At 43.9% G+C, this 23,517-nt stretch overlaps 1 protein-coding gene across 2 annotated transcripts in view; it reads left to right on the top strand.

Annotated features, from left to right (window-relative positions):
- Positions 1-7,313, top strand: part of SLC25A46 (solute carrier family 25 member 46) — a 52,834-nt gene extending 45,521 nt beyond the window's left edge. For both annotated transcript variants that reach the window (XM_075325019.1, XM_075325020.1), the window contains exons 6-8: positions 3,291-3,347; positions 3,436-3,493; positions 4,775-7,313. In XM_075325019.1, coding sequence (XP_075181134.1) covers positions 3,291-3,347; positions 3,436-3,493; positions 4,775-5,359 — 700 coding nt within the window. In that variant the 3' untranslated portion in view covers positions 5,360-7,313. The remainder of the gene's footprint in view (positions 1-3,290; positions 3,348-3,435; positions 3,494-4,774) is intronic.
- Positions 7,314-23,517: the final 16,204 nt, after the last annotated feature.

Genomic DNA, 23,517 nt, shown 5'->3' with positions numbered 1-23,517 from the left:
GAGGTAAAATCTGTTGTCAGTGAAGACTTTCCCATTACTGAGGAGATGAGAGCTGCAACTGAGGAGATGCTATGATAGCAAGAGGGAGGAGCTGGAGGCGGGGGGAGGAGCTGGAGGCGGAGGGAGGAGCTGGAGGCGCTAAATATACATTTTACCTCAGAATTTTGATAATGACTGTTAGTTCATGCAGAGAAAGAAGCAATTTGTCTGATAAGATACATTTCAAAGTTGCTTATTTTCATGTGTACTACTGATTAATGAAAAAAAATAATAAAACAACGGTTATGCTTTAAATATGATAAACTGGAGCCAGGATGATATTCCCTCTCAGAGGTGGTGCTTGAAGCGGAGTGTGACAGTGTGGTAGGAGTGCCAAAATACTGAATGGGGGCTGTTGGGGGGACCCCTAGACCTTGGTATACTGCCTCGATGGGATTTTGTGAAAAAGCTTTGGCTGTCATGTTATTAGAAAGGGGGCTCAGAGTGTCACTGCTGCTCATGACCCTCTCTCGGAGCTCAATGTGGTCTTCAGGTCAGAAACGTTGGGGACCACTGCACTAATAAAAGCAAGAATTTCCTCTACACACTGAGAATGAAGCTTGTTATTTTGCCATTTTTTTTGTTCCATTACTCTTGGATTTTATGTAATGGCTCCAATCTCTGACCGACATATTAACGTGGATTTTACCCAACTACCGACTAGATATTTTCTCCTTTTACATTCCAAGCCTGCTTTTGATGGTAAGAATAGGGCACAAAACATTTTTTCTTTCGTCGAGGTTCATTCCAAGTGTTGAGCAGGCCGAAAAGGAATTTAGAGTGGACTTGTCACCAGGTCATAAGTGGCCAGTTCCTGCTCTTAATTTTCGCTTCACCCCTGAGTTTTCTTTTTTGTTTTGTTTTAATATGCTTTATGCTTCCTGAGCTGTAGGCCTTTTAATTTCATACAAATTTTAAGGCCTTTATAAAAGGGGCGTTGCTTACAGGTTTAGTCTTTATTATTATCCTGTGAGCAACATCCCTTTGGTAAGAATATAAAAATTAACACTATAAAAAAGGCCTTTGACATAGTCAACCACTTTCTCCTACTGCAGATCCTTTCATGCCTTGGCATCAAAGACCTTGCCCTCTCCTGGAGCTCCTCATATCTCACTAACTGCACATTTAACGCCTCCCATTCCCATACGTTTTCCTCATCCTGTCCTCTCTTTTTTTGGTCTCCTTCAAGGCTCTTTCCTGAGACACTCTACTTTTCTCTGTCTATACCTTTTGGCCTGGGATAACTTCCAAGTTCCATGGCTTCTCGTATCATCTATATGCTGATGACACTCAGATGTACATCTCTGGCTCAGGCTTCACCTCTCTGCTGTCTAGAATCAGTGTCTTTCAGCCATATCCTCCTTTTTCTCCTTGTGCTTCCTTAAACTTATGTAAATAAAACTGAACGCATCATCTTTCCTCCATCTCACGTAAATCCCTACCTGATCTATGACAATAAATGACATCATGTTTCCCCCAGTAGTGGAAGTCCGGTGCCTCATAGTAACCCTCGACTCTGCCCAATCCTTCCTGCCACATATCCAAACTTCTACTGCTGCCGCCATCTCAAACATATTTCCAGAATTTAACCTTTCCTGAATCTAGTAAGATGTTAGTGCATGCCATCAAAATCTCCCGCCTGACTACTGCAGTATCCTCCTCTATAGCCTTCCTGCTAAGAGTCTCGTACCTCTCCTGTCCAACCTTGACTATGCTGTCTGATTAATTCACCTCTTCCCTTGCTATTCCTCCTTCTTTCCATTCTGGAAATCTCTTCATTAGCTCCCAATTTCCAAATGGATATACAGTTTAATACTAACACTGACCTAAAAGGCCAATTTGTCTGCCCCATATATCTCCCAATTAATCTTCTGGTATCTTCCCACTTGTGCTCTCTGGTCCTCACAAGATCTTTCTGTTACTCTCATACGATTCTCGCCTAATCCACTCCAGGAATTATCCCTAGCGTCCCCCATCATATGGAATTCTGTGCCCCATGGGCACGGCCCTCTCTCCTCTGTACCAGTCTGTCCGTGTTAGTTTGCTCATTGTAATTTATATATGTATTTTGTATGCAACTCTTGTCACATGTAAACACTTTGGAATCAAAGGTGTTCTATACCTAAATAATAATGATTTAATGATTATATAGTGTTTTGCTTTATGGAAGCTTAATGAATGGCAATTAAAGTACATTCAATTATAGTCTTTGTTCCCTGTACATTTGCAAAGACTAGTATTTTCCATTTGTATTTATAAGCCAAAACCAGGAATGGAAACTACAGAGGGGAAAACTAGTAGAGATTTGTTTTTCTGTGGTTCGACTCGTGTGAAGCAGAGAAAAATTAAAAGTAAACATTTCAGCTCATTGTGTTTGCCAGTGATTGACAACTCAAAATTATTTTTTTTTTTTTTTTTTTTTTAAATCCTATTTATTTTTTAACTTTTTATAGGGTCAGGATTAGCCATAGGACAAAACAGGCCAGCAAAAAAATAAATCTATTTACAGAAGCTAATAAAATAACTTAAATGATTCTTTTTTTTTTCTTTCTAGTTGAACCGGCAGGCCAATAAGTATAGTTTAGATGCCACTGCTTATAGCTTTGCAACTGTTTTCATTGTCTTTTGTGTGATGAATTTTAGGAAAGGCATTGCCTATTGCGGTGTCTCCCAGTCTCCCGTCCCCCCCCCCCCCCTCCCTCAAGAAGCTACAGTGAGGTGCTGTGCTAGCTATGTTCACACGTTGCGTTTTTGTTAAGGGGGGGGGGGGTCTGTCTGCAGCAAAACCTGATCTCTTGGCAGTAAAAAAACGTGTTGGTTTTTTTTTTTACTGCATTTTTGTTTTCATTTGTTTACAGTATATGTTTTTTAAAATAGTTTAATTCATGATAAAAGCAGCAAAAAAAAAGGCAGCTGCGTTTTTGTCACTCATTGCTTTTTAATGGTGAAAAAAGTAGAAGAAAAATACTGAAAGAATTTGCATCCTGCTTCTTTCAAAACTGTAGCAGTTTTCCATTTCAATCAGGGATAAAAGTTTGTGTGTACATGAGATTTCTGAAATCTCATAGGTTTCGCTAGTACTGTGAAAAGCAGCTTTTTATTAGCGTAAAACTAATGAAAAAAAAGCAGCAGAAATGCAATGTGTGAATATAGCCCTTAAGTATATGATGTTTAGTATTTTGGGGATTAAAGGTGAAATTGCCTTCTGTTTTCTAGTGGCATATTTTTATTTTTTTTGACATGTGTTTCAGGGAGCTTACACATAAATGGAGTCCCAGGCAAATAGGAGGGCATATTCTCCTTAAAGGGTAAGATTTTTTTTTACATTTCCTTAGCAGTTCTGCGTTTGTTTTTGCTGTTATTTATTTTAACATTCCCAATGCTTATATTTTGCAGTCTAGTCTATGTAATTGCAACTCCTTTCTATTCAGCAAGCCTGATTGAAACTGTACAGGTAAGCCCACTACATAATCAAAAATCTCAATGTAAAATTGCCCTCCTAAAACCCCTATAACATCTCATGTCACAAATCTCTGACGTTCCAGGGATTCCCCAGCGTGGCTCTTGATTAGCTGTGTTGACACAATGTCGTCATCATTGCAGCATGATGCACAGTTGATTATCTTTAATCAAAAGCAGTGCTGACAATCCCGGAAGGTAAAGGCCCCTTTACACACTGAGACTTTCTAGCGATCCCACCAGCGATCCTGACCTGGCCGGGATCGCTACAAAGTCTCTGGTGAGTCGCTTGTGAGCTGTCAAACAGGCATACCTGGAAAACGACGCAACAGCGATATGGACCTGCAGAATGACCTAGCTAGTCATTGGGGACGTTGTAAAGCAGCTTTTTGAAAGGGAAGTCGCTAACGAAGTCTCTGTAAAGGCCCCTTTACATACTGAGACTTTCTTGCGATCATGCTGCACAGCGGGAAACAAAGGACCAAAGAATGGTCCTGAGAGATGTGTAGTGATCAGCAACCTCACAGCAGGGGCCAGGTCGCTGATGTGTTTCACACACTGCAATGTCGCTGGGGAGGTCGCTATTACGTCACAAAACCAGTGACGTTACAGCAATGTCGTTTGCGATGTTGCAGTGTGTAAAGGGGCCTTAAGAGATTCACAGAGCTTCGTCCCTCAACCAGAGACAATGGACTGGAGGCTCTTAAATCATTGCGCCCACCTTTATTGCTGTTGAGTTACCAAAAACTGTTAATGTCACTTGTGCAATTTCAATGGCGGATTTTAATGTTCTCAAGGGAGATGAGCCTCTACCAGAGGTTTCTGGCATTGGCTTTCTCCTTTTCCTTTGAATATGCACATGTCTGGAGATGAGAAGGGAAAGACAGCTGTCTGCTGATCTAATTTTTATCTGCTGGTAATCTTACGTGTATGGTCAGCTTTTGTGTTTTAACAATGGTATTATGTAGTGGTTAGCACTGTTTCTGGGGTCCAACATTCAAATCCGTCCAAGGACAATATCTGCATTAAGTTTTGTATGTTCTCCCTGTGTATGCGTAGGTTTTCTCCAGGTTCTCTGGTTTCCTTCCATGCGACAAATATATACTGTAAAGGAATTTAGATTGTGAGCCTCAATGGGGACAGAGATTGTAAGGTCTGTAAACTGATGTGCAATGCGTTGGTGCTATAGAAGTAAATCATAATAGGTAATATAAGATTGTGTACATTATGAAACACAATGGGTGCTAAAAGCTGCTTTGTTCTAAATCTCTTGCAGAGTGAGATCATTCGTGACAATCCTGGAATTTTGGATTGTCTAAAGGAAGGAATTGGAAGAGTTATGGGACTCGGAGTGCCTCACAGCAAACGTTTGTTGCCTCTCCTCGTTCTGACATTTCCTACTGTTCTCCATGGTGTGCTGCATTATATGATCAGCTCTTTAGTTCAGAAATTTGTTTTATTCTTCATAAAGAAGAAGAGGAATCCTGCCCAAATTCCATGCGAAGGAGCCAGCGCCACCCAAAACATTTTGGAAGATTATTTCCCAGAACTCATAGCTAATTTTGCCGCAAGCCTTTGTGCTGACATCGTACTGTTTCCTCTTGAGACAGTCATGCACCGCCTTCACATTCAAGGAACACGCACAATCATAGATAATACAGACCTTGGCTTTGAAGTGTTGCCTATTAACACTCAGTATGAGGGAATGAGAGACTGTATCAACACTATAAAACGAGAAGAAGGGTTACTTGGCTTCTACAAGGGCTTTGGCGCTGTGGTGGTACAATATACTCTACATGCTACTGTTCTGCAAATTACTAAAATCATTTATTCATCACTTTTGCAAAATCCAGCACAATGAGCGTGACTCGCCCATTTTGGCACATCAGTATCTTAAATTACAAGTTACACCCTAGTAATTTATGCCAGTAGGGTACAGAGGAAAGTTTTGTGCCAGATTTACCAGTATGTTATCAGGATTTTATAAACTGAACATTGAATTTTCCACTTGGAGGACATGGATATGATGTGTGCAATGCTGATCTTGCATCATTACCTTAAGTGTACGGCAGATTACTCTACAGATTGACTTTGTGCCTGAAATGCCTCATACTTTTGCTTTTCAGAAATTAAATGTCAGCTGACATTACAAGACATTGAGTAGCAATTCCACCTAAAGGACTTGCTCAATAGCTTAAATAACCTACATAGAAAGTTGAGTAACTTTTATTTACTAGTTACACCCCTATAATAGTCAAGAGCTACTTTCACATTTCTGCAGGCTACGTCTCCAAACCTATTGCTTAATGTATGGTGATTTTAGATTATGCTAGGCACTAACAAGTGATGCAAGAAATATTAACTGTCCTACTGAATTATAGGAGTCTAGCTAAGCCTATGTCTATAATGTAGACCACGGTTCTTTATAAGGTTGGGTTTTGTGGTCATCATTTTGATGACAAAATTAGTGCGGAAAAAAACGTTAACCGGCGCCTATAATTCCATTGTAAACAGCGGGCACGGTGTTAAAAGGATTGGGCAAGATCTAAAAAGCACGATTAATGTCTTTGGGAAAATGAATGGATCTGCGTGTCGCTGTTTTTAGAAAACCATTCTTTTCCAGTCTTGGTTGACCATGTAATATAAGTATGTGACCACAAGTTTGCCTGCTCTTCCCAACATCAACCTGCAAAATTATTAACGTACCTGTGTGCTCCTATATAGGCCTACAATTAGTCTAAAGCAGAAAGTATCCAAACACCTCGTGAAAATAATTATATCACATCTGGATTCCAAAAATATCCATTAAAAAGTAAAATATTGCCAGTATTTATAATGTATAAAAATGACACAAATGAAAAAGCCTCAAAAAGAGACAGGATAACCATATTGATCCAATCTATCAAAAAGTTGCTTATATACAGGAATGTACATTTTTATCAAGAAGCTCATTAAAGCTACAACTTAGTCCCTATCCTACAATATTTTTAATACCTGGCTTTAATTTGATTCAACTGCAGTAAAGTTAACTCTGGGAACATCTTGACATACGTTTCGCATCATTCTTCAGGAGTAGTGTATTTTAGAATCTAGTTACTGTAGGTTGGTATGATTACTACAGGCTCTAACTTAAGATCCATACCAGACAAACCAATGCAAAGTTACCCATACTTTTTATGTATGTTATCTATAAGGTGTAAAATGATGTCCATCATTAATGCACATTGAATTTATTTACCAAGCAATGCTAACCATGATCTTGCCTCAAATTGAGTTAGGAAATGGAAATGACTGTTCCTGTGAGTGATTTCGCTTGGGCTTCATTGCATGTGCTTATGGGAGTTGACTTCTGTGCACTTTTTAATGTTTTTATGGGAAAAACAAAATCACCAGTGATCTTGCAATCATCACGACTGACCTATTTGGGGAGATGGTCATTTGTAACTTTCACTCATTGTATAACATGCAACATGGTCGGTCTAATATAATTTTGCTTACTGCCATGCTGTGGAGTCCTCGCCTAAGGAACAGTTGCTGTCCTTGCAAAAAATTTGAAGCAAATTAAAACCTTTTGGTAGTTGAACTGTTTTGTAATACAGTAAGTGTTGATAGTAATGGAGCTAATGACAAAATATTACATGGCATGTACCAATTCTCAGCAGAACAAACTTAATCTTACAGTTCCCCATCAGGTAAGGTACTGTTGTAACTGCCAAAGCACTTAACTCTGCTACATCCTTCGTGTATTATTGTTTTTGTAGATAAATGTCATCTCAGGCTTGTGTCAAGCAAATAAATATTAAGATGTCCTGTTATTGAGATCGCTTTGGCTGTTGCGAGTAAGTCATATTACGAAAATAATGGAAACCTGAAACTTGCTAAACTTTCATAGTTTATTCCATGTAAACGGCTTAAAGAAAATCTTTACAGTTAACATCTTTATATTACTATATTTAAATGTTAGATGGCAATTAGTAGATTTATTAATTTCATTTAACATTGATTAGTGATTTGCTAGGCGCTCCTGCACACACTGAGGGTTACCTGTACCTACTTTATGGTAAGCTGGATATTTGGAAACAATATGTGACAGTCAGTGTGGCACACTCCGTGTCAATGTGGGTATGGGCATGCTATGACATTCATAGCAGGAAAAATCTTTCAGCAAATTGTCAAGAAATGAAACCCGATTCACAAAATAGCCACAAACAATAAAAATTACATTTAATAATAGTTTTATTAATCTAAGAAATATAAAAATACAGCAAGGAAAATGACAACAAAAAGGAGAATGGGTGTGACACAGTTATATAACACCATATAATGATAAAGTAGTAATGCACATTATGGAAAAATTATTTAAGATATAACCCGTATATAAGCTACAGGATGATGGTATCAGAAAAAATAATTATAATTTAATTGGGCTAGTTGACAGCTTCATGTAAATATTACAATATAATGTAGTAAATAATTTAGTAGCAATATGCAATGGAGTATATCCACAAAGGATATTAGTATATTATTTTAACAGCTATGGTTGGCGTAAATTGGTTTAAAAATAACCAGAGCTAGCACGGCTTTATGACCAATAAATTTAGTCAGACCAACCTGATTTCCCTCTATAACAAAGTCACTGAATGGTTGGACCAGGGTAATGCCATGGATATAGATTACCTTGAGTTCAGTTCGACATTAAATAAAGTATCACTTAACATCCTCGTTGACAAAATCATCAACGTGTCAAAAAATCAATTGGATTCAAAACTGGCTTAATCATCGGGCATAACATGTAATACTAAATGACTACACGTCAAACTAGAGGAAAGTAAAAACCGGGGTGCTGCAAAGCTCTGTACTGTTTAATATCTTTATACATGATCTTGATGGTGGAATTATTGGGGAACTCATAAAATTTGCAGATGATACTAAGGAGGAGTAGCCAATACTAGAGAGGAAAGACCGTATGCAAAAGGCTCTAGCCACACTGAAAAAATGAATGGTGTTTATTTGGGACAAATGCAAAGTTCTACCTCTTGGTAAAACGCATATATAGTATAGGATGAATACAACTAAGTAATAGCACTGGGGAGAAGGACTTGGGTATAATAATAGATCCCAGATTCAACATGAGCTAATAGTGCGGTGCTGCAGCTAAAAAGGCCACTCATATTCTAGGATGTATCAAGACAAGCATTTAATGTAGATCATGAGAAGTCATTATACCCCGATACTCTGCCCTGGTAAGACCCTCACCAGGAATATTGTGGGTGCCCCAACTCAAGAAAGACATTGATATATTGGAGCAAGTCCAAAGAAGAGCAACCAAAATGGTAAAAGGTCTGCAAACCATATCATATGACGAACGGCTAAAAGAACAAAGAATGTTTAGTTTGTAAAAGAGAAGGCTGAGAGGAGACTTAATAGCAGTCTACAACTATCTGAAAGGTAGCCACAGTGCAGTGGGAATCACCCTATTGTCATTAGCGCAAGGAAGTACAAGAAGCAATGGGATGAAACTAACACAAAGGGGATTCAGATTAGAGATTAGGGAAAACTTTGACATGGAGGGCAGTCAGGGAGTGAAACAGGGAATCTATCAGCAGGTTTTTGCTATATAACGCTGGTTTCACATCAGCGTTTTCCTGCCGCAGTCGCAGATCCGGCACAAGGACAGTACAGTACATTAAAGTTCACTGGCAAGCTCCGGGCACATGCGGTCATGTGACCGGAGTATGTGACAGCATGTGACCGGGGCTTGCCACACTGTCTGTGAACTGTATTGTACTGTATTGCCCTTATGCCGGATCCGGCAGTGTGGCAGAATACCGCTGATGTGTTTGTGCCCTAAGCTGGTCAGCATGCTGCAAGTGTAAAAACAGAGTTCAGGCATGCCTGTGTTGTCATAGGCTCATCTTTTCTTTATTTGCCATGTTTATTTTATTAGCTGAATCCTTATCATTGCTGTGGCTATCTGGCACCTGCCATGTTATCTGGAATGCCTCCTCCTCTCACACCTTAGGGGTGCTTCACACACAGCGAGTTCGCTGCCGAGATCGCTGCTGAGTCACGTTTTTTGTGACGCAGCAGTGACCTCATTAGTGATCTCGCTGTGTGTGACACTGAGCAGCGATCTGGCCCCTGCTGCGAGATCGCTGCTCGTTACACACAGCCCTGGTTCGTTTTCTTCAAAGGCGCTCTCCCGCTGTGACACACAGATCGCTGTGTGTGACAGCGAGAGAGCGACAAAATGAAGCGAGCAGGAGCCGGCATCTGGCAGCTGCGGTAAGCTGTAACCAAGATAAACATCGGGTAACCAAGGTGGTTACCCGATATTTACCTTAGTTACCAGCCTCCGCAGCTCTCACGCTGCCTGTGCTGTCGGCTCCGGCTCCCTGCACATGTAGCTGCATTACACATCGGGTTAATTAACCCGATGTGTACTGTAGCTAGGAGAGCAAGGAGCCAGCGCTAAGCAGTGTGCGCGGCTCCCTGCTCTCTGCACATGTAGCTGCATTACACATCGGGTTAATTAACCCGATGTGTACTGTAGCTAGGAGAGCAAAGCTAAGCGGTGTGCGCTGGTAACTAATGTAAACATCGGGTAACCATACCCGATGTTTACCTTAGTTACCAGTGTCCGCAGCTTCCAGATGCCGGCTCCGTGCAAGCGCAGCGTCGCTTGCACGTCGCTGGGGGCTGGTCACTGGTCGCTGGTGAGATCTGCCTGTTTGACAGGTCACCAGCGACCATGTAGCGATGCAGCAGCGATCCTGACCAGGTCAGATCGCTGGTCGGATCGCTGCTGCATCGCTAAAGTGTGAAGGTACCCTAAAGGTCCAGTCACACTAAGCAACTTACCAGCGATCCCAACAACGATAGGGATCGCTGGTAAGTTGCTAGGAGGTTGCTGGTGAGTTGTCACACTGCGACGCTCCAGCGATCCCACCAGCAACTTGACCTGGCAGGGATCGCTGGACCGTCGATACACGAGTTGCTGGTGAGCTCACCAGCAACCAGTGACCAGCCCCCAGCGCCGCGTGGAAGATGCTGCGCTTGGTAACTAAGGTAAATATCGGGTAACCAACCCGATATTTACCTTGGTTACCAGCGCACGGAGCTACACGTGCAGAGAGCAGGGAGCAGCGCACACTGAGCGCTGGCTCCCTGCTCTCCTAGTTACAGCACACATCGGGTTAATTAACCTGATGTGTCCTGCAGCTACATGTGCACAGAGCAGGAGCCGGCACTGACAGTGAGAGCGGCGGAGGCTGGTAACAAAGGTAAATATCGGGTAACCAAGGACAGGGCTTCTTGGTTACCCGATGTTTACTGTGGTTACCAGCCTCCGCAGAAGCCGGCTCCTGCTGCCTGCACATTTAGTTGTTGCTGTCACACACAGCGATCTGTGCTTCACAGCGGGACAGCAACAACTAAAAAATGGCCCAGGACATTCAGCAACAACCAACGACTTCACAGCAGGGGCCAGGTTGTTGCTGGATGTCACACACAGCAACATCGCTAGCAACGTCACAAAAGTTGTTCGTTAGCAGCGATGTTGCTAGCGATGTTGCTTAGTGTGATGGGGCCTTTAGTCAATGTACAATCCCTATAGAGAGCCTTGTGTCCACAGGGACAGCTCTGTGGACTCAAGCTAAAAATGCACATTGTGTAAGAAGAAGGGCTCTACCCAGTAATCAGAAAATTGAATTCAGACTCTCCTACATCATGCTGATCTTAGATAAGATAGCAGAAACTTGCTGACAGATTACCTTTTAAGTTTCCTAATGAAAAAAAAAAAAACTAAATCCTACTCCAGCTGAGTAAAAGATTTGTTCATTATATATAACTAGCGCTAGTACCCAGCATTGCCCCGGATAGTAACTGTCTCGCCCCCTCTCGCTCTCTCTCTCTCCCTCTCTGTCTCCACTCTGTCTGTCTCTGTTTGCCTCTCCCTGTTTCTCTGTCGGTTTCTCCCTGTCTGCTTCTCTTCCCATCTCTTCATCTCTGACTCTCTTTCCCTGTCTGCCTCTTTCTCTGTCTCTCTCCACCGACATCATATTAATTGGCACACAAGCTGTCTTATACAAAGAATGTCCTTTGTTGCCTATAGCAACCATAGATCCTATTAATGGCATGTAGCTCATAGCTCCATTGACTTTACTGTAAGCAGGTTTTTTGGCAAATAACTGTAAAGTGTGGGGGAACCTTTTCCCCTGAAAATATAGTCTGACGTTCCCTGAGTCAAATGAGGTGGCTGTGCAAAATTTCATGATTGTAAATGCGACAGTGCGGATTCTTTTAAAAAAAAAAAAACACACACACCCCTTTACATACAGTATTAGACTCTTGTGGACATGATTATGTGAAGATTAGAGTTGAGCGAGGTTCGCCAATTTCATGTTCGAGTGATTTTGGGGGGTGCTCGAGATCGAACGTAAACTCGAGCTTTTTTGCAAAAACCTCGACAGTTCGAGTTAGGTTTGAGAACGGTTTGATCACCATAAACGTGGCTTTTCACAGTAAGCCTATGTGCACATGTTGCTATCTGCATGCGTCCTGCGTCCCCAGCACAATCCCTCTCCCTTTCCTACTCACCGATCACGGGCGTCTCGCTCCACGTCTGTCACAAATCTGCGGTGTCTTTAGAAAATGGCTGCTGCTTCATTAGTCAATTAGTTATTCTGTGCTTTCCCTGCCCACCGGCGCCCATGATTGGTTGCAGTCAGACACGTCCCCAAGCTGAGTGTCAGCTGTCTTACTGCAACCAATCACAGCCGCCGGCGGGCGGGTCTATATCGTGCAGTTAAATAAATAAATAAATAATAAAAAAAGAAAAAAAAATGCGGTTTCCCACATATTTGATACCAGCCAGGATAAAACCACAAGGCTGGAGGCTGGTATTGTCAGGATGGAGAGCACCACGTTATCAGGAGCCCACCACCCTAAGGGTATGTGTGCACGTTGCTTTTTACCTGCTTTTTTGCTGCTTTTTCTTCTGCGCTGTTTAATGCCAAAATGGATGTGTTCTTCTATTCAAGCAAAGTCTATGGGAATTTGGGTTTCTTGTTCACACTATGTTGTTCAAAATGCTGCCTTTTTGTGGCAGAACTTTGGTCAAAAACTCAGCTTTTCAAAGAAGCAACATGTCAATTGTTTTTGCCATTTGGGTTTTGCACTGCAAAGCTGAGTTTTTGACCAAAGTTCTGCCACAAAAAGGCAGCATTTTGAACAACATAGTGTGAACAAGAAACCCAAATTCCCATAGACTTTGCTTGAATAGAAGAACACATCCATTTTGGCATTAAACAGCGCAGAAGAAAAAGCAGCAAAAAAGCAGGTAAAAAGCAACGTGCGCACATACCCTAACAATATCACCCAGCAGCCACCCGGAATAGCCATTAGATGCGACAGTCCCGGGGGACTACCCAGCTCATCCCGAACTGCCCTGGTGTGGTGATAATAATGAGTTAATCATGCCAGGCGTCTCCCCGAGATACCGTCCATGATTAAACTGAAAGTGAAAGTAAATAAACACAGTGAAAAATCCTTTATTTGGAATAAAAGACAAAAAAAAACACCCTGTTTCACTGTTTCACCCCTTTTATTAATCCCCAAATACCCCTCCAGGTCCGACCTAATCCACACGACACTGTCAGCTCTGCTACAGAACACAAGTGCTCTGTATCAGCTCCACGTAGCAATGAAGTGAATCGCGCGGTCAGCAGAGACTTCAGCAATGCAGACTTCAAATGTGCCTATCTTTATCAATCGAGTCAGTAGCTCAGTTGATAGAGCGCTCGCCTCAGAAGCATTAGGTCTAATGTGTTCTAATCCCAGTCCCGGTAAAGAATTTAATTTTTTTTTTTTTTAATTTTAAATTATAATTATTAGATATTTATAATTTTAATTTAATTATGCACTGAGGGGAGGAGCCGGACATCAGCTGTGAGCTGCGGGACACACCTCTAAAATCGGAGCAGTTCACGGAATGAGACTGCATTGCTTTCTCCTCTCTCTCTTCTCTTTTAATCATCTCTTCTTCTCTTCTTTCTTCTCTCTCTCTCTTCTCTCTCTTCTTCTCTCTCCCTTTCCCTTTCCCGCCCCCTTTCCCGCTCCCGCAGGCTGTGACAGGTGATGTCACGTCAGACCCGCGCGAGTCTGACATATCACCCGCACACTTCTGAGGGCTCTTGTACATTTGTGTACCGCCTCCGATGCGACAGCATCGGAAGCGATATGCAAATGACCCTCTGCTGCGGGCGTCAGCCGAGGGTCATGCGACTGTGATGCGATCTTGCAATCGCATCACAGGAGCGGAGAAGAGGGGGAGCACTTTTTTCCCATCTCCTCCGCTGTTTGTCTCCGCGTGCACCGCTGCGATTTTACACTGGTGCGATCCCATCGCATGACACACAGCTCACGCTGGAAGTACAACAGAGCCGAGTGTCATGCGAGTGTCCCTGCTAGAGGTCAGTGAGAGCGGACTTCTGCTGTGGGGGGTGGGCCAGCACTGAAGAGGGGAGGAGCTGGAGCTGCGGAGGAGAGAATGTCACAGCCCAGCCTGTCACAGCCTCTGCTAAGTCAGTGTCTACACTCAGAGATGGCAGCCATGCTTTACAGCTGCTAGCTGTGACATGTAGCAGAGCCGGATGTGTCTCCGTGGGACGTGTAGATTACGCCGGAGCTGCAGGGTGTTGGGGTAATAAAGTGGTGAACGAGGGCGCGTTTGTACTTTATTCTAAATAAAGGATTTTTCTCTGTGTGTTTATTTACATTCATTTACAGGTTTGTGATGCGGGTATCTCACAGACGCCTGTGCGATCACAAACCTAATACCCCGACTGGCACCGCATCACGCCTCTGGAAAGAGCTGGTAATGTACCGGGATTGCCACATCTAATAGATGCGGCAATACCGGGTGGCTGCGGGCTGAAATACCAGCCCCCAGCCGGCATTACCATGGCTGGGGATGAAAATTAGGGGGGACCGCACATCAGTTTTTTAAATTATTTATTTATTTAAAAAAAAAAATTAAAAAAAAAGGCGGAGTCACACTTGCGACCGATACACTGCTTTCCCTGCCCACCGGCCGTCCTGCCGCCTGTCATTGGTTGCAGTCAGCTGACACGCTGCCACTCAGAGTGGGGGCGTGTGTAACTGCAACCAATGACACGCGCCGGTGGACGGGCAAAACAATGAATATTGAATTGTCAGCTTCGGGAAAAGAAAAACGTGACCCGGAAGAAGTGTGCTGCCATGTCAGTGAGTACACCGCACGCGCTCCTACCACCCATCCTCTCCACAAACGTTTTTAATCTCCAGATTCCGGTCCCCATTGACTTATATGGGCACCGGATACCGGAGCGGATCGGACTTATTTTTAAGTCAGTGATCCGCCGGCCCCGGTTTTTTGGGCGTTCAATCAGCTCTACTCTTGATATGATCCTTGCAGAACAAGGGGGGGGGGGGCTGTAAAATGACAGGCTCTAACTGTTGTACCTTCATAAACAATAATACTGGCCCTGATTTAAGAATAACTAAAGCCCTAAAAGGTTTCACTGATTTATCCAAAGAATTGGCCTCAAACTCTGGTATATGACAATGGCATACTTGGTTTGGTTGGTGGAAAGGGTGGCAAGATCTAGTTATTAAGTTAGGAATAATTATTATCTCCATTCTGGTGGTATGGGTCTTAATCATGTGGTATGTTGCTCGGTGCATCAAAAAGATGATGTCTAAATCTATGGATGAGACAATGTCCATGCATGCAGCCTTTGATGATGTTCCACTACCACTGCCTGAGGAATATGAGACTTGGAGTGCAAGTGACCCTGATGAGTACGCCGTGATGAGAAGACTGCCACCCTCTCCTGTTACCTAGATGGTGTATGCTGACATGGAATGTAGCCAACAGGGAGAGGATAGGATCTCACTTCCTTATGTGCGTCTTTTAGGTGAGGGGGTTCATCCACAAGGGATGGGTTATCTCGTAGGCAATGAAGCCATCATCAGCATTAGGACAGATTGACAGGTTCAACTGAAGTAGGGAAAGATTTTGGCTATTGTCACAGTTTCAATGCGCGGAGCATCTTGTGTTATGTTCTGCCGTGCTCTCCTGCAGAGCTGGTGCTTGCTGTTCCGTCACGTGGAGCTTCTTGCAGATTTGGCTGCTCTGCTGTTTGTTTTGAGCACCTGTGGATGGGTTGTCTCTCAGCTCAGGGTTCTAACCTGGTCCTGGGAGGTGCCTTTAGCACCCGAATGACGGACATCACAGCTATCTCCAAACGGGGAACTGTTATGGACATGATTATGTGAAGATACCCAAAATAGCAGTACTCAAAATGGCGCTTGAACTGTGCATTTAGAACATTGCACACTGTTTTCTAAATCAAAAAATGCAGAGAAATTTATATAATTTTTAACTGCTTTGCAGAAAAATATCAAAAAACGAAATTTGGGCTGTTAAAAAAAAAGCAGTGTCTGCATTTGTCTTTACATACTTAAAATTTGTCTTCTTTTTATTTAGGATTTCACATTCCTGTGAATCACTAACATAATATTTAGTTGTATAACCACAGTTTTATAGAAGTGCTTCACATCTATGTTGCATAGAGTCAACCAACTTCTGGCACCTGCCAACTCTTAATCCAGCCCAGGATGCTTTGACTACATCCGAGAATTTATTTGCATTTATTGGCTTTGCCACAGAAACTGCATTTTTTATGTCACCCCCACAAGTGTTCTATTGGATTAAAGTCACAGGATTCGGCTGGCAACTCCACAACCTCAATTTTGTTGGGCTGGAACCAATATTTTGCTCATTTACTAATGTTTTTAGGGTCATTGTCATGTTGAAACACCCATTTCAAGGGCATTTCTTCTTCTGTGTAAGGCAACATGACCTCTTCAAATATTTTGATTAGAGATGAGCGAACCAGCCGCAGTTCGGCTCGAGTTCGGTTCGTCGAACGGAGGTCTCGTTCGAGTTCAGTTCGGCGAACGTTCGACGAACCGAACTCGAACCGCATAGGAAACAATGGCAGGCAATCACAAACACATAAAAACACCTAGAAAACACCCTCAAAGGTGTCCAAAAGGTGACAAACAACTCACAACACAACACAAACACATGGGAAAGTGACAAGGACATATACTCATGCGAAAACAAAAGAGCTGGACAAGGAAAAAGAGGAGGAGACACAGATATAGGCATGGCACGCCCTTCTAAAATCATGTAAAACACCACAAGGTGACTCCAAGCGCAGTTCTCCCTTTTTTCAAAAATTGGGCCACACACACACACCCACCCCTTCAGTGGCAGCACTTGTGCCCCAGTTGTACACTTCACAGCTAGATTTGCATCAAGCACATTAAAAAATACGCCATACTTAACCGTCCCCAGGAGGACACCGGGGTAGGTAGCAAAGTCTTTGCTGAACCATGACTTGTTCATCTTGGCTCCTTTTAAAAAACACAGCAAGCAAGGGTTACTCCAAGCGGAGTCTCCCTTTTTTCCAAAAATTGGGCCACACAGACACTCACCCCTTCAGTGGCAGCACTTGTGCCCCAGTTGTACACTTCACAGCTAGATTTGCATCAAGCACATTCAAAAATACGCCATACTTAACCGTTCCCAGGATGACCCCGGGGTAGGTAGCAAAGTCTTTGCTGAACCATGACTTGTTCATCTTGGCTCCTTTTAAAAAACACAGCATCAAGGGTTACTCCAACCGGAGTCTACTTTTTTCCAAAAATTGGGCCCCACACACACCCACCCATTCAGTGGCAGCACTTGTGCCCCAGTTGTACACTTCACAGCTAGATTTGCATCAAGCACATTCAAAAATACGCCATACTTAACCGTCCCCAGGAGGACACCGGGGTAGGTAGCTAAGTCTTTCCTGATCCCAACTCTGTTCATCTTAGCTCCTTTTAAAAATCACAGCAAGCAAGGGTTACTCCAAGCGGAGTCTCCTTTTTTTCCAAAAATTGGGCCCCACACACACCCACCCATTCAGTGGCAGCACTTGTGACCCAGTTGTACACTTCACAGCTAGATTTGCATCAAGCACATTCAAAAATACGCCATACTTAACCGTTCCCAGGATGACCCTGGGGTAGGTAGATAAAGTCTTTGGTGAACCATGACTTGTTCATCTTGGCTCCTTTTAAAAAACACAGCAAGCAAGGGTTACTTCAAGCGGAGTTTCCCTTTTTTTCCAAAAATTGGGCCACACAGACACCCCATCAGTGGCAGCACTTGTGCCCTAGTTGCAAACAGGATGTTTTGATTTGCATCAAGCACATTCCAAATCCACAAGCATTTACTCTCCCCAGGATGACACAGGGGTAGTAAATTCCTTGTGGATCCATGACTTGTTCATTTTGATGAACGTTAGTCTGTCCACATTGTCACTGGACAGACGCGTGCGCTTATCTGTCAGCACACACCCAGCAGCACTGAAGACACGTTCAGAGACAACGCTGGCAGCTGGACACGACAAAATATCCAAGGCGTAAGTTGAGAGCTCTGGCCATTTTTCAAGATTTGAAGCCCAAAATGAGCAAGGCTCCATTTGCAAAGTCATGGCATCGATGCTCATTTGGAGATACTCCTGTATCATCCTCTCCAGCCGTTGAGTATGTGTCAGACTTGTTGTCTCTGGTGGCCTTGCAAAGGACGGTCTAAAAAAATTATGAAAAGATTCAATAAAATTGCGGTTACCAGCACCAGATACGGTGCTACTGATACGGGTAGACCGTTGAAGATGACGAGACCGTCCCATGTTTGTCAAGTTACAACTGGGAGATTCACTCCCTGCACCTGCACGGTTGTTTGGTGGAAAAGCCGAGCTAAGATCGAGTAACAGCTTCTGCTGATACTCCTGCATACGTGCGTCCCTTTCTATGGCTGGAATTATGTCACAAAATTTGGACTTGTACCGGGGATCTAATAGTGTGGCAAGCCAGTAGTCATCATCACTTCTAATTTTGACAATACGAGTGTCATGTTGGAGGTAGTGCAGCAAGAAGGCGCTCATGTGTCTTGCGCAGCCATGCGGACCAAGTCCACGCTGTGTTTGTGGCATAGAGGTGCTAACCGTTCTTTCTTCCTCTGACATCTCCCCCCAACCTCCTTCAACTGAAATTTGACCAAGGTCTCCCTCATCCGCTGAGTCTTCCATGTCCATGGACAGTTCGTCCTCCATTTCTTCATGTTCTCCTGCACCTTCCTCAACATTTCGCCTGCTACTATGCGCCCTTGTTGATCCCTGTCCCCCATGGTCCCATGCCTGCCGCGTTGGTGATGATGAACGTCGACCTTGGTGATGTTGTTGTGTCTTGCGCATATGAATCCTCCTGTAGTTCCTCCCCTTCCTGTTGTTCCACCCCCTGACTCTGAATAGTGTTTAGCGTGTGCTCCAGCATGTAAATGACTGGAATTGTCATGCTGATAATGGCATTGTCAGCGCTAAACATATTCGTCGCCATGTCGAAACTGTGCAGAAGGGTGCATAGGTCCTTGATCTGAGACCACTCCATCAGGGTGATCTGCCCCACCTCTGCACCTCGTTGGCCCAGGCTATACGTCATGACGTATTGCACCAGGGCTCGGCGGTGCTGCCACAGTCGCTGTAACATGTGGAGAGTCGAATTCCAGCGTGTCGGCACATCGCATTTCAGGCGATGAACTGGCAGGCCGAAAGACTTCTGGAGCGATGCAAGTCGCTCAGCTGCGGCGGTTGAACGGCGGAAGTGAGCAGACAGTTTTAGTGCCCTGGTCAGAAGGCCATCTAGGCCGGGATAGCGTGTTAAAAATTGCTGGACAACAAGGTTCAACACGTGAGCCATACAAGGCACGTGTGTCACCTTGCCCAGGCGAAGGGCCGCACCCAGGTTTGCAGCATTGTCGCACACAGCCTTACAGGCTGCAGGTTGAGTGGAGACAACCATTTATTAAACTCAGTCTCCAGAGCTGCCCACAACTCAGCCGCTGTGTGACTCCTATTTCCAAGACATGTCAAGCTAAAGACCGCCTGATGCCATTGCGCTCTGCTGCCAGCATAGTAATGAGGGGTGCATGATTCCTTCTGCGCAGTGAGAACGCTGGTAGCCTGACCAGGCAGGCTTGGGGCGGAGGTGGAGGACCCAGATGAGGTGGAGGAGGCAGAAGCAGTGGCGGAACTTGGACAGACAGAGGATTGACACACAAGTCGTGGGGACGGCAAGACGTGTGCAGCAGACCCTTCACCATCTATCACCATAGTTACCTAGTGCCCAGTCAGCGACATGTAACGTCCCTGTCCATGCTTACTGGTCCAAGTATCGATGGTGAAATGCACCCGTTGACACACAGAGTTTCTCAAGGAAGCGGTGATGTTGTGTGCGACATGCTGGTGTAGCGCGGGCAAACCTTTCTTAGAGAAGTAGTGGCGACTGGGCATCTGGTACTGGGGCACAGCGACAGACATAAGGTCTCTAAAATCCTGTGTGTCTACCAGGCGATAAGGCAGCATTTCGGTAGCCAAGAGCTTACAGAGGGATAAAGTCAACCTCTTAGCTTTGTCATGGGTGCAAGGAAATGGCCTTTTATTTGTCCACATCTGAGGGACAGAGATCTGGCTGCTGTGTGTAGACGGTGTTGAGTAGGGTGTCCCTGGAAAAATGCAGCTTTGTGAGGAAAGTGCAGGCATAGACATGATGTTGCCTTCATCCAACGTTGGTGCTATCGATGTCTGAGAGAGCTGTACACACGTACTTGTTTCCCCTTCCAAACCAACTGACGACCTACCAAGCAAACTGCCTGTTACGGTTACAGTGGTGGAAGTTGTGCGTGGAAAACCAGGTGTGACAGCTGTCCCCACAGTCCTAGAAGATGAAGAGCGTGCGGATGCACTGGAAGGGGCAGGCGGTGGATGGTTCGCTCCGCTAGGCCGCATTGCAGCACGGTGAGCTTCCCACTGGGGCATATGACACAGTTAGGTCCAGAAATATTTGGACAGTGACACAATTTTCGCGAGTTGGGCTCTGCATGCCTCCACATTGGATTTGAAATGAAACCTCTACAACAGAATTCAAGTGCAGATTGTAACGTTTAATTTGAAGGTTTGAACAAAAATATCTGATAGAAATTGTAGGAATTGTACACATTTCTTTACAAACACTCCACATTTTAGGAGGTCAAAAGTAATTAGACAAATAAACCAAACCCAAACAAAATATTTTTATTTTCAATATTTTGTTGCCAATCCTTTGGAGGCAATCACTGCCTTAAGTCTAGAACCCATGGACATCACCAAACGCTGGGTTTCCTCCTTCTTAATTCTTTGCCAGGCCTTTACAGCCGCAGCCTTCAGGTCTTGCTTGTTTGTGGGTCTTTCCGTCTTAAGTCTGGATTTGAGCAAGTGAAATGCATGCTCAATTGGGTTAAGATCTGGTGATTGACTTGGCCATTGCAGAATGTTCCACTTTTTTGCACTCGTGAACTCCTGGGTAGCTTTGGCTGTATGCTTGGGGTCATTGTCCATCTGTACTATGAAGCGCCGTCCGATCAACTTTGCGGCATTTGGCTGAATCTGGGCTGAAAGTATATCCCTGTACACTTCAGAATTCATCCGGCTACTCTTGTCTGCTGTTATGTCATCAATAAACACAAGTGACCCAGTGCCATTGAAAGCCATGCATGCCCATGCCATCACGTTGCCTCCACCATGATTTACAGAGGATGTGGTGTGCCTTGAATCATGTGCCGTTCCCTTTCTTCTCCAAACTTTTTTCTTCCCATCATTCTGGTACAGGTTGATCTTTGTCTCATCTGTCCATAGAATACTTTTCCAGAACTGAGCTGGCTTCATGAGGTGTTTTTCAGCAAATTTAACTCTGGCCTGTCTATTTTTGGAATTGATGAATGGTTTGCATCTAGATGTGAACCCTTTGTATTTACTTTCATGGAGTCTTCTCTTTACTGTTGACTTAGAGACAGATACACCTACTTCACTGAGAGTGTTCTGGACTTCAGTTGATGTTGTGAACGGGTTCTTCTTCACCAAAGAAAGTATGCGGCGATCATCCACCACTGTTGTTGGACGCCCAGGCCTTTTTGAGTTCCCAAGCTCATCAGTCAATTCCTTTTTTCTCAGAATGTACCCGACTGTTGATTTTGCTACTCCAAGCATGTCTGCTATCTCTCTGATGGATTTTTTCTTTTTTTTCAGCCTCAGGATGTTCTGCTTTACCTCAATTGAGAGTTCCTTAGACCGCATGTTGTCTGGTCACAGCAACAGCTTCCAAATGCAAAACCACACACCTGTAATCAACCCCAGACCTTTTAACTACTTCATTGATTACAGGTTAACGAGGGAGACGCCTTCAGAGTTAATTGCAGCCCTTAGAGTCCCTTGTCCAATTACTTTTGGTCCCTTTAAAAAGAGGAGGCTATGCATTACAGAGCTATGATTCCTAAACCCTTTCTCTGATTTGGATGTGAAAACTCTTATATTGCAGCTGGGAGTGTGCACTTTCAGCCCATATTATATATATAATTGTATTTCTGAACATGTTTTTGTAAACAGCTAAAATAACAAAACTTGTGTCACTATCCAAATATTTCTGGACCTAACTGTATTTATTCATGTGACGATTCATGGAAGAAGTTGTCAAACTGCTGAGGTTTTGCCCTCTACTAACAGAATCACGACAAATTTTACAGATCACATAATTTGGGCGATCTTTTGCTATGTCAAAAAAGGACCAGGCTAGGCAAGGCTTAGAGTGCATGCGACCTGCTGAGCCCCCCCGATTAGCGCTCAGAGGCAGAGTGGTGGCTGAGGATGCAGTTGTAGACGTGCTACCAGTGCTCCGACTCTGTCCAGGAAGGCGCAAGGTAACTTCGTCGTCGGTTGCATCCTCCTCCACCGCCTCTGTTGACCTCTTTGAGTGCCTGACTGTGGATTGACAGTAGGTGGGATCTAGAACTTCCTCATCAATTGTTGTGTTTGCACTCCCCTCACCCTCAGACCGAGCCTCTTCTTGCCCTGACCGAATATTTAAGTTATCATCCCAATCTGGTATCTGCGTCTCATCGTCATCAGTATGTTCCTCATTGTCTATAACAGCAGGTGTTACAGTTTGTGAAAAAGGGTCAACATTATGCTCAGAAACTTGGTCCTCACGGCCTGAATCAGAGTCACAAAGGTTCTGGGCATCACTGCAGACCATTTCCTGGTCTGTACTCACTGTAGCTTGGGAGCAGACTTCTGATTCCCAGGCTATAGTGTGACTGAACAGCTCTGCAGACTCAGCCATCTCAGTTCCACCATACTGTGCAGGGCGGATGGAGACTTCAGAGCTGGGAGAATGCAAGTGTGATTGGGCTGACAACTCAGAGGACTGGTGTTTTTTGGTAGCGGTAGTCGAGGTGGCGGAGAGGGCACTTGTTGGACCACTTGAGATCCATTCAAGCATTTTCCTTTTTTGGCCATCATCTACCTTTGTTCCAGTTGTTCGTGTCCGTAAAAAAGGGAGCACATCGGATTGTCCACGGTAAGTAGTAGACATCTTACTTTTGCTGGAAGATGGTCTATCTTCAGCAGATGTTAATGGAGCTTTGCCACCTTCCCCACGGACAAACCCTTTTTTTCCTTTTCCAACACGCCTCTCCCCTTTCCACCAGCATCTGTCATTTTGCCACTCATTTTGATTGCGACAAGATTGTGCACTTAAAATGTGGTAGTAAAAATTGAGAGGTGGTGTAGATTTCAGCGGTGGTCTATCTTTATTAACAGCAGAATAAACAACAATAATTATCCCTGACAATGCAACTACGGCCCTTAAACTGGCAGCATAGTTTGCTAGTATAATGGCTTAGTAACAATGAGTTTGAGTGTGCAATGCAGGCAGACGTGCTGCAAATATCTTTGCACTAGTGGGACAATACAGAATCCAACAGGCACTTTTAGGATGCCACTAAGTTTCCTCAGTGTTTGCTAGTATAATGGCTTAGTAACAAATGAGTTT

This window comes from Anomaloglossus baeobatrachus, chromosome 1 (assembly GCF_048569485.1).
Source record: "Anomaloglossus baeobatrachus isolate aAnoBae1 chromosome 1, aAnoBae1.hap1, whole genome shotgun sequence".
NCBI lineage: Eukaryota > Metazoa > Chordata > Amphibia > Anura > Aromobatidae > Anomaloglossus > Anomaloglossus baeobatrachus.
This window is presented reverse-complemented; position numbering and strand designations above follow the sequence as displayed.